The sequence below is a fragment of the Anthonomus grandis genome, chromosome 23 (assembly GCF_022605725.1).
Source record: "Anthonomus grandis grandis chromosome 23, icAntGran1.3, whole genome shotgun sequence".
Taxonomy (NCBI): domain Eukaryota; kingdom Metazoa; phylum Arthropoda; class Insecta; order Coleoptera; family Curculionidae; genus Anthonomus; species Anthonomus grandis.
Window position 1 is genome coordinate 966262 of NC_065568.1, and position 20194 is coordinate 986455.

General features: G+C 33.1%; 1 protein-coding gene across 1 annotated transcript in view; it reads right to left on the minus strand.

The window, feature by feature from the left end:
* Positions 1-200: 200 nt before the first annotated feature.
* Positions 201-20194, minus strand: part of LOC126749263 (putative nuclease HARBI1) — a 29875-nt gene continuing 9881 nt past the window's right edge. The window contains 2 exon segments of the mRNA XM_050458960.1: positions 201-259; positions 7593-7788. Coding sequence (XP_050314917.1) covers positions 201-259; positions 7593-7788 — 255 coding nt within the window.

Genomic DNA, 20194 nt, shown 5'->3' on the forward strand with positions numbered 1-20194 from the left:
CCCTTCGAAAAATTGAATATGATCAGAATCAGATTCCAAATAGGGTATGGATAGAATTTTTCGATACAAAGACTGGTATAGATTGTCGAAACAAACATAAAGCCATGGATGCTCACAATATACCAACCACTTGGACACCAATACTAAGAACTGCAAGAGCGATCAAAATCCAAAAAAGAAGTAACGTCCACGTCGAAAGTCTACAGTTTCCACTTCTCATCAGTGAGGGAATCACCATCCATAAGAGTCAAGGTGCTACCTATGAACAAGTGGCTGTTCATATAAGTAAACGAATGTCCAGAAGCAGTGTGTATGTTGCCTGCAGCCGAGTTACCAAACTTAGTGGATTGTACATCATTGGACAATTCAAGGCTCCAAGACCACCGACCGACAAAGATGCTTTCAAGGAGCTCAAAAATTTGCAGACTAATAAGCTCCTAATATCCAGGTATGAGAACCAATTTGTCAAAGATGTTCATGTTAAAGACGTCATTGCTTATCAAAATGTACAAAGCTTATCAAAAAATCTCAAATTTATAAAAAACAATCCGATCTTTAAAGATGCACATTTGTTATTTTTTGTTGAGACTTGGTTACACAAAAACAGTACTACTAATATAGAAATAAATGGTTTTGAATGTTTTGCAAATTTATTCAGTAATGAAAATGTAAGCAAACCTTTTGGCATAATTTGTTATAAGAAAAAAGATTTAACTGCAAAAATAAGTTCAATAAGTAAGTACACTAAATATTTCTCTGGAATAGTTTTTCAAGCTGTAACATTCCTTATAAATGATATTTTTGTTATGGTAGTATACAATCCTCCAAAGTTAACAATTTTACAAGCGCAACGTTGTTTAAGTGAAAATATTTTTGATCAGCAAGGACGTATATTAATTATCGGTGATTTTAATCAAGACATAATAACTGAGACACAAAATGGCCTTAAAATGACTTTGAATTTCAAAAGTTTAACATCTAAACTTGGTGTAGATGAATTTACTACAAAATCTAATACTCAAATTGATTGGCTTTTCAGTAACTTTAAAAATTTACAACATTTTATATATAATACCGTTTGTAGTCATCATAAAGCCATAGTGGTTATTATTTATGATAAAGATTTTATTCCAACATTACCAAAAACTGTTAATGAGTCTAAAATGTATCTTAAAAATTACACTTTAATGTTAAGAATACTATATTTAGCAACCCAAGCATCCTTACAGGAAGATGAAGAAAGTATTAATAATGATGATGACATTATTTTAAGTTCTGATGATGAGAGTATCCCTAATGTTTATAGCACACCACCTTCATTGATGAATAGAGATAATGTTTCGTATTATGCTAATAGTGTTTTACAGTCACTTTTATGTTTACCAGAAACTCGTGAGTCAATTTTAAAGCGAAACACCAACATTAACTCTAGAATTCATGACATTATGCTAAAGAGAACAAATTCTGCAATGGCAGTGCGACAATTACTAGGATGCATATTCCTGCGTCAAGAGCAACAAGACGCTGAAGAATTCTGTAGAAAATGATTGAGAAAATTGGACGTAGACGATGTTCAAATCTACATTAATGCTCGAGCTCATCTGGATGTAAAACATTGTGAAAACTGCAACATTAATGAATATGGAACTAACGATATGGTCAGTATATATATATAGCATATTTTCCGGAAAACTGCGGAAATAATATAAATTTTGAATTGATGTTTATCCCTAGACAAAGTGAATTAATATGTCAAAATTGTAGTAATAATTTAACAACATTCTCCAAACTTAGTCAGTCAGTAGTTAAATATTTGTTTCTAAATATTTAGTTTTACAACTTCAAAGGTCTCAGATTATACCACCTTTTCAAATTTTAATAATCAAAATTTAGTTTTAGATAATTTCAGATTTAAGGTGAAGTGTGTTATCAAGCATCATGGTCAAGAGATTACTTCTGGCCATTATACATCTGTGGTCAACATTAATAATCAATCGTGGAACTGTGATAATAATAATATAGGTAAAGTATCTAATTTTGATGACACATTAAAAGATCTCTATTTGATGTCTCTTTGTGATGTTTAAGGTCTATTTGATGATATTAGAATTAATTACAAACTAAGATAATTAACAAACGCTTATATTTTTTTTACTTTACATTATTTTAATTTTTTGCTTCTTTTACATTAAAAGAATTAAACAAAATTATATGCAAGCATTTCATAATTTTTAATAGACAATGTTCATGATAAAATAATAGATACTTTAAATAGAATTTTTTCTATACTGTATTTATCAAGTCATATTTATTATTACTGATTTATTGTTTAAAGTAAAAAATATAAAACATATTGTAAATATGGAATTTCAGATAGATATTCTAGAAATAAATTGCTTTATTTTGAAATAAAAAACGTTTAAATAAAAATAATAACTATATGTGCAGAAAATGAGAAAGCTATTGGTAAAACTTCTAAATAATATGAGAAAACAAACAAAATAAATATTAAATTTATTTATTACATAGAATGTATAGAAAAATAAAAAATTTAATAATTTCTTTGGTCCATATATTTTTTGATTATATAATTAATATTTATATATTGCAAAAAATTGATATCTCAATTCAGTTTTTGTTTTTTAAACTTCAGTAATTTCAAGTAGTCTTAATACAACACATTTGCATGAAATAATAAACCATTTTGGTATTTGTAATATAATTCAAATTGCATTAATATGTCCAAATGTTTCTATTTGTTAAGATTTCTTTACTTATTTTCCAGCAACAAAAATAACAGGTTATTTATGATAGTATTATTTATAATTCATATTGTGACCAACAAATATTTTTAAAATCATTATAATTTGTTTCTATAATACACTATGATTGTCTTATAGTTTTAGCTACAGCACCACTTGGTATGAATAGCAACTTAAGTAAATAAAAAGGCTTAAATAAAAGTACTAAAACAGCTAAAAATGTACCAAAAAGCCTAATAAAACTACAAGTAGCTAAAAAAAATTAAAGTTGTGTTGTGCTAAATCATTAATCCAATCAGGTATCTTTAAGGCAACTTTTGTTATTATTTGGTCAATATTAATATAATTTTAAATATTATTGTCTCATAAATGTAAAGTGTTAAATTAGTCTTGCTTCTTATAATCAAACATTTTTTAATCCTATTTAAATACCTAAAATGGTAATAGTATTCAAGTACATGGCTAAGTATTTTTAACTTGATAGTTAACTATGATTGTCTTATAGCTTTAGCTACATTACTACTTGACATTAATCGCCACTTAAGTAAATAAAAGGCTTAAATAAAAGTACTAAAACAGCTAAAAATGCTAAAGTACCAAAAAGCCCAAAAACATTACAAGCAGCTAAGAAATGCCCAAGTAATATTGTGCTAAAATATTAATCCAATCAGGTACAAATACTAATATTTTTTCGTTGGGTTGGTGAACCTTATTAAAGATTTTTGTTTAACATGGAACTAGTTTCCATGTTAAATTGTTCCGTGTTTCCACGGAACTAAAAGTTTTTTACTTGGCTTTATAAAAATGTTTATTGTATATCAATAATTACATCTTTGCAATATATTTAATGTTATATTATCAAAGATATAAATTGTAATAACTAAGGTGCAAGGAAAAGCAAAGAAACATACCTGATAAAAAAATTGTAACATATGTTTTACTGTTACATGCTTATTTTAATCCTTTTAAGTAACTACCAAAAAAACCACAATAATATTATACATATAATGGTTATTAATAATTAGAGTACTACATAGACGCTGATACATAAGTACTAAAATAGCTAAAAAAAGCTTAAGAAAGTACTAAAAGTGCAAACAGTACGAAATTTACTGAATCATGCCGATTTTATTGTGTCGAACTTTTAAATCAATTATGTGCATATTTATTTAGAAGCACTTTTTTCCAGTATGACCAGCTTTGTAATATTATGGCAGGTTTTACAAAAAAGGAACAACATATTGATATGTATATTAATGAGGATATTTAATGATTCTCTTTTTGGTAAATAAATACTTGTAATAATAATAATATTTTCTAATATGTATCTATAAAAAGATAATATAATTGGACCATAAAACATATTTTTATTTTCACACATAAAAATATGTTTTGGCAAATGTTGGCTCGCTGACCCCGCAGCAACAATTTTCTATTGCTTCCGAAAAATTAATTATTTTTTGGAAATGCAATACTGATAAGTCCATAATGAGGACGAAACAATATGTTGCTCATCAGAATTCAGATGGCAATATGTTTTTCTTTAATCATATTTTCTTATAGGCACCATTTTAATCGCGGCCAACCAGGTGATTGTAACCAGATTTCAATTTAAAGGAAACACATTTAAAGGGCTTGACAGTGACAAGTCCATAAACTAAACTTTGACCAGAAGAATGCAGATTGAGGGAAAAATTACATCTTCCTGGAGTTTCCAATTGCTCGAGATTTAATTATTGATAAGTAATTATATTTACTTGACATTTCCTTTAATGAATCTTACTACCGTTATAAAGTAACGTAAAGGATTTTATGATCCAAAATTATTTCTTCTATTTATTTGTTTATATTATTTCAGATAAAATCTTATATTAAAAATATTTCAGGTCATTAAAATGCAAGTAAGACATAGAAATGACACCCCTTCTTAAGGAATAGATGTGCAAAGATGTCAGCAAAGCAGATATTCCCTTTTTGTTGCACAATATTTGGTAAGTTTGTTGTAATAATTTTTAATAAATTGTCTTAATATTATTTTTTATAGAAAACCTAAGTTACATTTTCGTTTCGCAGCTTCGTCAACTGGTGCACTATTAGAACCGCATGGACATTTCCTGTTCACAGATTTATTTAACATGACATTAATAGTTTCTCGATTATAGAGCGTTGAACGTTTATTTTTATTCATGTTATGTTAGTTTTCTTCGTTCCGGTTGGTACCATTCTTTCGTTCGCCATTTTATCAAGTTATGGGTATTCTATAGGATAATTGTTTTTGTTACCCATTTAATTAAGTTCCTTATTGTATTTGAGTGGAAAATCTCGTCTGGTTGTTATTAATTTTTACTTTTTAATCATTGTACATCTTTAAGCAGGTGGTGAAGTCATTATTCTATAAAACTCTTTTTCTCGGAATAGTTTTCCGGTCTTCCTAAATAACTTTTTAAAATTTTTATTCATAACTTTTAAAATAAGTACTTTTAATTTTTAATCGAAGATCATCGTCCCTATTTTTAGTTAGCACTGATGTTCACTGGATGGCGGAGGCGCTCTGCTAAACTAATACTTTTAATTTTTGCTTTAGTTTTCATTACAAAGAGGTTTTCGTGTTGCATATAAAATTGGTATTTTAATTTGGTACCTTCTTAATATACCAAAATACTAATATTTTGTGTACCCATGTCAAAAATATTATTTAAAAGAAAATGAAGTTTTTTGAAAGTTTTTCTTAGTAATATCACAAATGTAATGAGAGAAATTTACACTCTCGTTACATTTTTGTATATTTTGTGCAACATACAAGATTTTAGAAGAAATTATACAAATTAACACAGAAGTATTCTTATTAGAGGCCCTTCAAATTGGAGAACAACCATACATTTTAAGCCAGAGGCCCTCCGACAGCCCAACTAAAGCTTCTAAACGACGTCTACAAGAAATACAAATAATTTCAATATTGTATTAGCTACATTAACGTTTTAGTAAGTAATCTATAATGATTCTAGAACTTTTTTTTTCTCCATTTTCTCCGATTGTATGATAACTAGAATCGAATCGTTGTAACGTGCGGACACCTAGTAATATTACTCACAACTTTTTTAAAAGACAAAAAGTTGTCAGTCTTATAGTTGATTTAAAAAAAAATAAAAAGCATTTTTTCTAAATTTTTCTTGGGTTTTTTTTATCAGAATTTGCCAATTTAGGACTTAATTAGGAATTATTAAAATTTGTCAATAATCATTTTAAAAGAAATGGTACCATGTGAAAAAATGTGTATTCTTTAATTTGTTCCATATTTTTACTAATATGTAGGATTCTACAGCTTCGATTCAATTTGCTGGATTTCTTTTATTTGTTCCTTATTCTCCTTCTGTCAATTCTTTTCATATTTTATTACTATTGGCTTTCAAAACTAAAACTGAAAAATTTTAAAAATCCACCAAAAAAACTCGGTGGTCTTATCCCCATACACGAATTGTTATAGGACCTAATCTTTCCCTTTATATTGTGGCACTCGTCGAAATCGTGGAATATTTTGTCATAAAGCTTTTTTACTAGTTTTTGAAATGTTTTTAACCAGAAAAAATAAATTTTGAATTCGAAGCATATTTTGAAAAAATGCTCATTTTGGTGCCTGATTTTGCTTCAAAATTGAAAAATGCAAAGAAATAGGTTTTACCTTTATCTTAGAGTAAAATCAGTAATAAACTTTTTTTAAAGGTGCTCTGAAGTAGTGCAGGATAGAAAAATAAAAAATTGAAATTTTTCCATAGGGCTCTTGTTAATTAGATATTTATGTTTAATAGTTTTTTTTTTAATTTTCTTCAATTCTATGATAGCTATAACCGATTCTTTTGACATACAGATACCTCGTAATATTCTTAAGAACTTTTATTTAAAAGAAAAAAATGTCAGAGTTATAGTTTATAAGAAAATAAAAACCATTTTTTCGACATTTTTCGTATAGTATACCCCTTTCCGATTTTCGACCAACAAAAAAAATATTTTTCTCTTGGGTTTTTTCACTGGAAATTGTCAGTTTACGGCTTACTTTAAAATTTTTCAATAATCATTTTAGGAAAAAAAAATGGTAGCATGGGAAAAACGAATTTTCTTTTGTTTTTTTTTCACATTTTTACTAATATCTCGGCTTCTATAGCTTCGATTCAATTCGTTGATGGTTTATTTTATTACTTATTCTTTTTATATTTTATTACAATTGCTTTTCAAAATAAACATGGAAAATACAAAAAATCGATATAAAAATCCGGTTGTATTATCCCAATACATAGTCTCTTATGGGACCCTCTTTTCCCTTTATATTGTGGCACTCGTATAAATCGTAAAAAATTTACTTTATTAAACTTTTCTACTAAGTTTCGAATGGCCTTTAAGGTAAAAAAATAAATTTTGAATTTGGAGCATAATTTAAAAACGTAAATGAAATTACTTTGAAAACAGCGATTATCTGCATACTATAGTGAATACGCCATAACGTTCGCCAGTACAACAGTGTATTAATTGAGGACTCTGTTTTAGTGTATTTACCCTAGATGCCACTAGCGTATTATAATATGTAGGGATCCGCTCTGTAAAACATCGCTATCCTTGTTTAATTATGTTTTCCTCTCTCTGCTGACGTGATGTTAGAATCGGTTAAGTTTAATAGACAGTAGTGACAGATTGTACTCTCGCGCTCTCGTTCTTTTCTCTGGTCTTCCGTTTTGATCTCTCGTTGGATGAACACGATATTTTAATTCTCGGTTCTGAAAACCGTATTTCCATGAGTAATTAAAGTTGTTTTAAGCTAAATGAGTGCCTTTAATTTACCCGCGTCCAGTGAGTCCCAAGAGTGAACACTTATGCCGAAGTAGGCCGTCTTTTGGGTACGATTAGTGTTGCCGCTTGACATAACCTCAACAGGTACATATGGTGACTTTCTCCCTAAACTGGTGCCCCTGCCCATAACTGGTGACCCCGGACCTTCTTTGGGACATTTTATGCGATGGACGCTGTGGAGCAACATCTTTAAATGGACAATAATGCAGTAAGTGCAAATTTGGAAAATTGCTTCATCATTGTCAACCTTTCCCGCCTTTTTCGACGTCCATGTGACATTTTTGACGTCTGACATCGACGTTGGCAGTCTTGACGTTTGACATTTCATGCCGGATTGCTTACCGGATTGTTTTGGTGGGATATGCAACCCAACATACACTAATATATTGGTGGTAGTATAATGTTATTGTTTATATTTCGAATTTTAATCGAACTGTTTGACGTTTTCACAAATCCTGGGAATTATCAAGCCTTGCAGTGCCTTTAGTCAAGGGGCATCTGTCCTCTTTCCTGCCTTTTACTACCTGGGACATGTTTTGCCCTAAAGTATACTGTTTTGGACCTGCCAGAGACGCCATAGACGAATTTTAATTGGCCTTTGCTGAGTGGTGGCTCCATTAAGTAGCCTATAACTCTTTAGAGTACTTCCAGTCGTCGTTGGACTCGTATTACTGGATGTGGGATGCTGGTTGTGTCGGTGTCGTTAGCGTAGGATGTACAAAGTACTTTTAAGTTAGTATTGTAAAATTTCAATATTGATATAACAGTAAGAAATCTTTGTATTTTTAAAATTTGATATTTATTATTTATTTAATTCTTAAGTATTAACTCTTTCAAGGGCCCTGGTGTACAAAATGTACCACCTTAATGCATGCTCTAGTTAGGCGGTGGTACATATTTAGCACCACTGGTATAAAATTTATTTACGAATGGAGCAGTGGTTTAGTTTATGAACCACCATTAGAAATAAGTTGTTTACGTCCTAATAAAGAAGTGCGCCTTGCGGTAACGGCGCCGGACATAGAGCCACTGCCTGAAAAATAAATTAAGGTTATAATTAAGTTGTCAAGAGTGTAAACTAACTGTGAGTGAGAGGAAGACTAAAAAAGTAAGTATATTTGTATATTTGCGTTGTAATTATATTATAAAGCTATTTTCTTATGATGGAGACTGAATATTTATTTGAAAAAATCCTGTAATATTTGATATCTGTCTGGTACTCTATGCGTACCACCGCACACATTAGGTTTTTTATTTTTTGCGACAGCTTTTTTTTTTCAGGTTCCAACATGTCCGACTTGCCATTTAAGTTGGTTAACATGACGCAAGATGATCTATTCGCTGAAATAGAGAATATTTATTTAGAAATAGAACAAAATCATGCAGTCGCTGAAGAAATTCCTTCTGATAGCGAATCATTAACCAGTAACAAGGGCGAAGAAGAAAGCGACACGGAAGCAACCATCGGAAATAATGTGCTAATATATTCAAGTAGTGACTCTGAAGATGATTTGCCTTTGATAACAATTGCTAGAAAAATTCAAACAGCTGCATTTGCCACACCTGCTGGCAGAAAACCTCCAATTTGGTCTAATGTGGAAACTCCTGCTTCACCTCCAGATTTTGCTGCTCAGTCTGGTTTAGCTGATTGCGTGACGAATATGATAGATCCAACTCCGTGCAAACTGTTTCAGCTGTTTTTTTCTGAGAATTTCATAAAAGATATGGTTTTTGAAACAAATTTGTATGCTCAACAAAAGTTTAGCAAGCATAAACCAACCGATGTTCGCGAAATAAAAACATTTTTGGGGTTGAATTTACTTATGGGCATAAAGCGCCTTCCGAGTTATAGGGACCATTGGTCCAGTGCGCCAGATCTTCATGACTCTTATGTAAGTAATCTAATGTCAGTGAAGCGTTTTAGTTGGCTGCTTGGTAACTTTCACTTGAACGACAATTCACTGATGGCAAAAAAAGGGGAAGCAAATTACGACAAACTATATAAAGTAAGGCCATTGTTGATTTCTATGGCAGAGGCTTTTGGCAAATGCATGCTGCCAAGTCGTGAAGTTGCCATAGATGAATCTATGATAAAATTTAAAGGGAGAAGCTCCCTCAAACAATATATGCCAAAGAAGCCCACTAAAAGAGGGTATAAAGTGTGGGTACTGGCAGATAAAAACGGATATTGTCTAAAATTTGATATTTATACAGGAAAGCCAAGTGGTAATGCCGAGAAGAACTTAGGGTCAAGAGTTGCCAAACAGCTATGTGAAGGGCTAGAAAATAAAAACCACCTTGTCTACTTTGACAATTTTTTTAACGGGGTAGAACTTATGGAAGATCTAAAGAATATGAATATACATGCCTGCGGCACTGTTAATTCTTCTAGGCGACATATACCGAATTTTAAAGCTGATAAGAACATGAAAAGAGGTGAAATGGAGTGGTTTACGAGCAATAGTGATTTATCGGTCATTAAATGGAAGGATAAGCGTTCCGTTTTTCTTTTGTCCAACTTCCACGGTCCACGTGATATGCTTGAAGTGAACCGGAAAGAAAAGGATGGATCAATTACCAAAGTACCCTGTCCAAAGGCACTTGCTGACTACAATGCAAATATGAATTTTGTTGACAAGTTCGACCAAAATTTGTCTTACTACAAAATAGATCGAAAAAGTCATAAATGGTGGCATCGAATTTTCTTTTTTTTTCTGGACGCTGCAGTTGTTAATGCTTTTGTATTATATAAGGGACTGCAGCTTCCACCTCTTTCTATGAAAGTTTTCCGACGAAGTATAATAGAAGGACTTGTAGCAGAAGCTCTGGTGGCTAGAAAAAGATCTGCTTCAAGTTTTGAAAAAAATAAAGAAAAATAAACCATATGTTTCCGAAGAAGTCCGATTTGAAGGTTCGACACATCAACCTGAACGTGGTACTCGACGTCGATGTGCTAACTGTAGCACCAAAAAGAACCAAGTCAGAACGGAATGGGTTTGCAGCGTTTGCAACGTGCCTCTCTGTTTAACTAAAAATAAAACATGTTTTCAAGACTTTCATAGAAATAAATAAGAACGTGGCAGTGGTACATATATAGCACCAGTTGTTTTTTCACATTTATGTACAAAATAATAAGTAAAAATAAAAAATAAACAAAGTTACTAGTATTATTTATGTTCTTAAGTTATAGTTTACAGAAAAATAAACATAATAAGAAAAAAAAAATCTGTGCCCAAATAAAGAATAAAAATTTTAAATTTGTTGCCCCTGAAAGAGTTAATAGATATTAAAATTATTGTTATTTTTTAAATAATTCAGTAACAATGGAAGAGGAAGCTCTCAATATTGCTCTAGCAAAAATTGCGCAGTTACAAGCGCAAATTGATAATCTCGCTGCTTATGCAGGACCTCCTGCTGCACCCCCGGTGGTAAATATTAATGATAATGATTTAAATGATACTAACGGTGCGGGCGCGCAATCATTTCGTTTGGACCATTATAGGGTTCCAAAATTGCCCCCTTTTTCGAAAATCGACCCTGTTTTGTGGTTTATACAAGCCGAGGTGTCTATGAGGAATTCTCGTGTCACGTCTGAAGCTACGAAAGCTGACACAGTTCTCGCAGCATTAGACGTAGAGGTTTTAGGATGCGTTAGGGATATTATTTCGGCTAACCCCCGCCTGTAAATATTTACGAGCAAATTAAAGCGCGTGTTATTGCGACTTATGCTGAATCTGATGAGATAAAATTGCGTAAATTATTAAAAGGGCAGGTAGGGATCGATGGCAAACCATCTTTACTATTAAGCCGTCTTCGTGGGCTCAATAACGGGTCAGTTGATGACAATATTATAAAATCAATTTTTCTGGATCAACTTCCCCGCGAGCATCGCGCGATTCTCGTGTCTGCAGGTGTGTCAGACCTCAATCGACTAGCTGAGGCAGCTGACCGTATCGCAGAATGTGCTCCCAATGCTGAATCCTGCATTTCCTCCGCCTCTAAACCCATGTCTTCGGGCCTTGTAGACTCGGAAATAAAGCAACTGATTGACAGTGTTGCTAATTTAAATAAAAGGCTAAACAATATCGAGAGAGACCTAAAGAGAACTCGTGCTCGTTCATCTTCGAATTCTCGAAATGATTCCGGCTCGAAAAATGACTCACCTTCTCTCTGTTTTGCACACAAAAAATACCCACAGAATCCTACATCTTGTCGGAAGTGGTGTTCAAAATTTAATGAGTTCTCGCAAGCAAAAAACTAAATAAACCTTCCCGCTTGGAGATGGTCGGTGAAGGTATGTTAATTTCTAATCGTTTCCATGTTCGAGGCCGTATTAGTGGTCAATTATTTTTAATTGACACGGGCGCGGATATTTCCCTTCTTCCTGCTAATCTTAAAATTAAAGAAAGTCCTTCAGGAATAAAACTTTTTGCTGCAAATGACACTCGCATTAATACTTTTGGAGAATCTACTCGAAAACTTGATTTTGGTCTTAGACGTCCTATTCGCTGGAATTTCGTTATTGCTGCGGTTCCATACCCAATCATTGGTGCGGATTTACTCTTGCATTATGGCTTAACGGTGGATGTGAAGAAAAAGTGTATTATTGACACAATTACTTCAGTAAATTCCAAGGCGATTGACAGACCGGCTGTTTACCAGTCAATTAATACACTTATTCCCGACTCAAAATTTTCTGACATTCTTGGTCAATTTTCTCAGTTAACTGGTGCTACTCCCTTGAGCCCTCCTGTTGACAGTAAGGTGTTTCATCACATAATTACTTCTGGCCTTCCAGTTTCTGAGCGTGCTCGTCGTCTTCCCCCTGCAAAACTTAAGGCGGCTAAAGCGGAATTTCAAACTTTAGTCGAGGCAGGTATTTGCCGCCCTTCTTCCAGTCCTTGGCCGTGTCCTATACATTTAGTGCCCAAGAAAGATGGTTCTTGGCGGGTTTGTGGAGACTATCGACGCTTAAATGCAATCACCCTTCCGGATAAATACCCTACGCCCCACCTGCATGATTGCACAGTCAATCTGCATGGAAAGGCTGTCTTTTCGTCCTTGGATCTGCATAAAGCCTATATTCAGATTCCTATGGCCCCGGAAGATGTAGAAAAAACAGCATTAATTACACCTTTTGGGTTATTTGAATTTCTATACATGACGTTTGGTCTCAGAAATGCAAGCCAATCATTTCAACGCTATATTAATCGCGCCCTAGGTGATTAGGACTTTGTTTTTATCTATATTGATGACATTTTGGTCGCATCTTCTTCAATGGAACAACATGCCGAGCATTTAAAAATAGTTTTCGAAAAGCTTCAAAAATTTCACCTTCGCCTGAATGTCAGCAAATGTGTCTTTGGAGTACCAGAACTGACATTTTTGGGTTATATGGTCAGTGGTGATGGATTAAAACCTACTTCTGAGAGAATTGCTGCCATTGTAGAAGCCCCCAGACCTAAAACAATAGCTGACCTTCGTCGCTTTCTGGGCATGGTAAATTTTTACCGTCGCAATGTGCCTCATGCCGCGACAACTCAAGCTCTGTTGAATTCCTTTTTTGTCAATTCGCGTAAGAATGACAAACGTGAAATTTCTTGGTCTGATAAACTTATTGAAGCGTTTGATAAAACCAAACAGGATTTTTCTAACGCAGTAATGCTTGTTCATCCCCGCGCTGACGCTAATCTCCGTATTGTTTGTGACGCTTCCGATTTTGCCATGGGAGCTGTGGTAGAGCAGGAGAATCAAGGGAATTGGGAACCTTTAGCGTTTTTCTCCCACACAAGTTCGCTATAGTGCTTATGACCGCGAACTCACTGCTATTTTCGAAGCAATTAAATATTTTCGATATTTATTGGAAGGTTGTGATTTCAAAATCTTTACGGATCACAAACCTTTAATTTACGCCTTCAAGCAACGTTCTGATAAAGCTTCCCCGCGGCAGTTACGTCAGCTATCTTTCATTGGCCAGTTTACTACTCGTATTGAGCATATTGCAGGCTCTCAAAATGCGGTTGCTGATACCTTGTCCCGGATTGAACCTTTACAGCTGATTTTAATGTTAAAGAACTCGGTGCACTTCAAGAGAGTGATGACGAATTAAAGTCAATTTGTATTGCGTCAGACCATCCATTGAAGCTAAAAAAGCTCCAATGGGGTCCTGATCTTGTTGCCGTATTTTGTGAATTATCAGGTGAGACTATTCGTCCCTTTATCCCTCTAAGTTTACGCAAGCAAGTGTTTCATCAAATTCATGACCCAGCGCACCCTAGTAGTCGAATTACTGATCGCATGGTTCGTCAACGTTATGTATGGCCAAATATGCATCGCGATATAGCGACATGGTGCAAAAATTGTTTGGAGTGCCAGCAATCTAAAATTAGCCGTCATGTTAAACTTGTTCCTGAACATTTCTCTGCTCCTGATGGGCGATTTGACCAGGTTCATATTGACATAGTAGGTCCACTACCATTATCTGAAGGTTATTCTTATGTCCTCACGATGATTGACAGATTCTCTCGCTGGCCGGAAGCTATTCCTATCAAAGACACCTCTGCTCAGACTATTGCCAGAACATTTTTCGATACGTGGATTTCGCGATATGGTTGCCCACCCAACCCAAGCTAGCAAGCTAGCTTGGGTATGTTACAAGTTACATACCCAAGTAAGCAATATGTAACACCCAAATTGCTTACTTCAGACCAAGGAGCCCAATTTGAATCTCGCATTTTCTCTGCGTTACTCTCTTTGATCGGTTGCCAGCGCATTCGTACCACCCTAAATCAAACGGGATGATTGAGCGTTTCCACCGGGTACTTAAAGCTGCTATTATGTGCTATTCTAACTCTAACCAATAGACTCTTTCGCTATCTACGATCATGTTAAGAGTTCGTTCTCACGTTAGAGCAGATAATGAAGCTTCCCCGGCCGAATTTTTATTTGGTACAACTCTGCGTCTGCCTGGAGAATTCTTTCGTCCAGATGACTTTACTCCAGACCCAAATATTTTTATTGAGGAATTCAGAGTTTTTATGCGAGAAATCCGACCTATTCCGGTTGCGCACAATTGTAAGAAAATTTTTTTTTATTTCAAAGACTTATATAACTGTACGCATGTATTTTTGAGAAATATGGCTAAGAAGTCTCTCGAAAGGCCCTATACTGGACCATATAAAGTTTTAAAACGCGTCTCAGATCGCATCTTTGATATTGACATAAATGGAAAAACCAAGCGCGTTTCTGTTGATCTATTAAAACCAGCGTTCTTTATGGCTGATGATCTCAGTGGCTCAGTGGTACCTTTCGAAAGCTCTTCTCCGAATCAAGATGGTATTGTTAATCCACCTGTGCTCAGAACCTATTCTCGCAAAGTCACTTTCGCGCCCACAGTTAAATAATTGTTTTAAGACATTTTAATTTTAAGAAATTTTATTTATAATTTTAATATGTACCTATCTTAATTTTAAGTACCTAGTTTTAACACGTTTTTGGAATTACTATGTATCGCATAAACCTCTGTTACAGATTGTTAATATTTAATTTCAACGTTTTATGTCGTTGTCACTGGAGAGGGAGTGTGTAGGGATCCGCTCTGTAAAACATCGCTATCCTTGTTTAATTATGTTTTCTGTATGTTTACTGTGGACATTACTTCAATTCCAATTTCTAATTTTTAAATTAGTTTTGACATTTTAAGTGTTGTTTCTAAAGTTGGTTATTTATTAAATAACTTTAACATATGTTTATAATACCGGCCCTTAGAATTATATATATAATTATGTACATATCGTGCATCCGGAAGAAGAAGGTGACATCTCAAAATTTGGCCAAATTGAGTTGTTTACAGAAAACGATTTAAAATAATTGTATTATTTCATGGGAAAAAGAGTTACACGTGAGCTATACTCACTGACCGAGAGATGGCGTGTTGTCTCTTTACCGAATTCGGCATTTGCACGCAGAACGTATTGAGAAGATGGTGATATCTCAGTTTAACTGGGCCTTTCGAGGAGAGTGCATCGCGAATTTTCTGAATAAAGGTGATATTTCGAGTTGTCTCATGACCAAAGATATTTGTTGTTTACAAAAAGTGATACATTTAGATATATAACTTTCTGTATGCTTAGGTAAGTAATATTTCATGGATTTATTTATATTCAATAAGGTGACAAGCCGAAATATTACTTTAATTTTTAGAAAATGTTCATGCAATAAAGTGATATATCTAATTATAACCCTTTTCTACAAACTATTATGAATGATGTTGAGTGTTTTTATGTTTTGTAACTTACTTTTTAATAAATTTTAAACAGATATGTAAGACATTTAGAAATATTACTGTTTTCTTTACAAGCTGGTCACAGATGAACAAACTACGTTAACTTTTATAAAAGGTAAAAAACACGAAATCTACAGCATCACAAATACATTTAATAAAATAACGAGGTTACATGTTTCGCTCGACTAGAGCATCATCAGACCTAAACAATAATTAAAATTATGTAACCCGAAAACAGGAGAATTCAACTAAAACTTACCATAACATACACAAAACACCTAATATTTAAGTAAACAAAGATTACAATAAAGTGGCACTATCTATGTACAAAGAACTCAACTAAACAATCAAATCCTTTATACATTTCAGAAATCTAACCATCATTTAAGAGTCTAGAACTACTTGAGGTTATTAAAAACTAGGTGGCCATCAAAATCAAACCTTTCATTAACACAGGCCAGATCTGGGCTTTTAAAAGCTTTACTAATCTCCATTGTCTCCAACAAGTCTAGTTTTTTACTTTTGTTGCATTGATGCAGTATTTTTATATTAATTGATTATTATTGATTACATAAATAAAGTAATGGATTTTCTAAACACAGAAGACTTTGAAAAGGTCGACAGAGATCCGACAGGTCCATTCTTTAATAAATTAAAAAAAGTCTTAGACATGACCTTGGTAACCTTAGAATATTTTAATTCTACAAAACAAAAACTATATCCCATGAACCCTAAAACACCTCTATTATATGGGTTGCCAAAAGTCCATAAAACTAGCATGCCAATTAGACCTGTGGTTTCCTTTGTTGACTCCCCTTGTTACCAGTTATCATCTTGGCTTAACAACGTTCTTAGAAATGTCTCAAACTTCAAAGCACCATATTCTGTAACAAATTCAGTGAATTTTGCCAAAAGCATTCAGAATGTTCACGTTCCAGATACAGCCCAGCTTATATCGCTAGACGTGAAAAACTTATTTCCAAGCATTCCACCCGCTGATTGTCTGGTCTTAGTCAAAGATCTTCTCAGGGGGAAACTTGATTCACTTTTGGTGGAAAATCTACTTTTGCTTCTTTCTACTGTGTTAGATCAAAATTTTTTCCAATTTAACAGCCGTTTTTTCAAACAAAAAGAAGGTCTAGCAATGGGCTGTTCTTTATCGCCATTTCTTAGTGAAGTATTTCTTAGCAACTTAGAAACAAAAATAATGAGCAGTAATTTTAAAAATAACTTCGTCTTTTATAAACGGTATGTGGATGATATATGTTTGATTTGGAATGGAAGTGAGGTAGAGCTTACAAATTTCCATAATTATGTCAACTCTCTTCACTCTAAAATTGAGTTCACAATCGAACGGGAACAGAACAACACCTTACCATTCTTAGATTTATTACTTAAGAGGGAAAGAAATAAGATATCCTTTGAAATATTTCGTAAACAAGCAACAACAGATAATATTATACAATATAATTCAACATCACCGTCCTCACATAAATTTGCTGCTTTTCATTCTTTATTTTACAGACTTTTTAACATCCCACTTTCTCGTGAAGCTTTTAAAAAAGAATTCCTTACCATTAAACAACTAGCAGTCAGTAACTTTTTCCCTCTTAAACCTATATATAAAATGTATTTTCAATATGTGAACAAGTATAAATTATCATTTAATTTTATCAGACAACAAACAAACAATATTAAAACTTTTAGGTCGTTTACTTATTTTGGACCAATTTCGTCACAATTATCCCGCTTTTTTTTCTCCCTTTGGCATAACCGCAGCTTTTAAAACTAATAATACCTTAAATAGACATCTAATTAAAACTAAAGATAAACTACCCCCACTATCTTCTCCAGGAGTTTATGAGATTAGGTGTAAAGAGTGCCCTGCAGTGTACGTCGGCCAGTCTGGTAGGAAGATTTCTACTAGGATTAGTGAACACAAGGCCCAATACAATAAATTTAAAAATACCGAAATCACAGTGACCAGATCAGCTTTTGCTAATCACCTTCTCGACTCCAGACATGATTTTCCTGACAGCCAAAATATAAAAATACTGCATCAATGCAACAAAAGTAAAAAACTAGACTTGTTGGAGACAATGGAGATTAGTAAAGCTTTTAAAAGCCCAGATCTGGCCTGTGTTAATGAAAGGTTTGATTTTGATGGCCACCTAGTTTTTAATAACCTCAAGTAGTTCTAGACTCTTAAATGATGGTTAGATTTCTGAAATGTATAAAGGATTTGATTGTTTAGTTGAGTTCTTTGTACATAGATAGTGCCACTTTATTGTAATCTTTGTTTACTTAAATATTAGGTGTTTTGTGTATGTTATGGTAAGTTTTAGTTGAATTCTCCTGTTTTCGGGTAACATAATTTTAATTATTGTTTAGGTCTGATGATGCTCTAGTCGAGCGAAACATGTAACCTCGTTATTTTATTAAATGTATTTGTGATGCTGTAGATTTCGTGTTTTTTACCTTTTATAAAAGTGTATGACCAGCATCTTTGGGATAATGGATGAGTTTTTCGAGTTAAACTACGTTAAGTTTTTTTCTGTTTTGTAACTTTCTTTCCGATAATTTCTAAATAATTTTGTGTAACACTAAAATTTATTACAAGCTTTTTGCAGCCAAAAAGATTTAGGGTAATTTTGTTTTTAGATAGACAAGACATACATAATGTCTTATAAAAAAAGGACGATGAAAATTATGGAAAAAGTGGTGGGTAATACCAGTGATATACCTCCAAATAATTCAAATTTTGCTGACATTCAGGAGGCTGTGTTTGCACGTAATAAAATATTTTTTTATTTAAACAAACGAAAGACTTTTAAATAAATAATAATTGCCCTTCCATATTTTAGATAATGAATCTCATGTGATTCAAGAAGTTGCTAGTGTCTTTCCGAATAACACTACTTATGTCACCCATGAGACAGACACTAATATACCTTCAAATATTCAGGCATCCGAAACTTTAGTAAAAAAAAGTATTGTTCTTGATATTCAAGAGACAGAGGTTGCAAGTATGTAATAATTTTCTTGCTTAATTCATTTTCAGCTAAATTTCAAATAAAAAGATCTAGATTTGGTTTTTCTCACGGTTATCTTGTTATTCTTTTAGGCAAAGATTCTGATAAGTTTCAAGAGGTTTCTAATGGCTTTCCTCATAGCATAGATGTTGTCCATGAGCTGGATACTTATACACAACCAAATAGTCCGATAGTTGAAGCTCCCATCAAGACAAGTAATATTGCTGATTTCCAGGAGACATTGGTTGCTGGTAATAATTTTAAAAAAATTGCCAATCAATATTTCGCTAAATAACTGAAACAAAAAACTTGAATTGTTTTGGTTTTCCAATAATTTATTATTTTAGGCAACGATTCTTCCATTCAAGAGGTTGCTAATGTCACTCACAAACAAAGAAATTCTTACATTATTGAAACTTCCATTGAGACAAGCATTGTTGATCTTCAAGAGCCAATGGTTGCGGGTAATAAAATAATGGGATTCTTTATCTAAATTTGTATTCAGCTTAATTAAAAATAAAAATAAAAAAATTAATAACAAATTTATGTTGCAGTGGAGTTATGGGTTAGGGTGAAAAGAAAAAGGTTAAAGTCTCCCTCCACTATTTATTTAAATTCTTAAGCACAGATTAAGAAGTGCCCAACATGTTTCAAATGTAGATACATTCATCTTCAGGGGCAAGCAAAGGAACGAGTTTACAATCACGCACGACTGCTCACATGTAGGAGCCAAGGGCTTAAGAAACTTGTGTAAAGAAATTCATCATGGATATACTTCAGCAGGTTATTAGAAATTTAGTAGGGAGACATTTTTTTTTATTGAAACATTGTGAAGTGGAAGTTAAAGTTACAGTTTAAAAGTTCTGGACGTTACATGTAAATGTAATTGAGGTCTTCTCTTACATGTAACGTCCAAAACTTTTAAACTGTCTTAACTTTAACTTTTACTTCACATGTTTTAACAAAAAAAAAATCCTCCCTACTAAATTTCTAATAACCTGCTGAAGTATATCCATGATGAATTTCTTTACACAAGTTTCTTAAGCCCTTGGCTGCTACATGTGAGCAGTCGTGCGTGACTGTAAACTCTTTCCTTTGCTGGCCCCTGAAGATGAATGAATCTACATTTGAAACATGTTGCGCACTTCTTAATCTGTGATTAGGAATTTAAATAAATAGTGGAGGGAGACTTCAAGTTTTTTTTTTTACCCTAACTAATTTATGTTTTTAACTATCTGATCATATTTTTTAGGAAACTATTCCTCTGAATTTCAAGA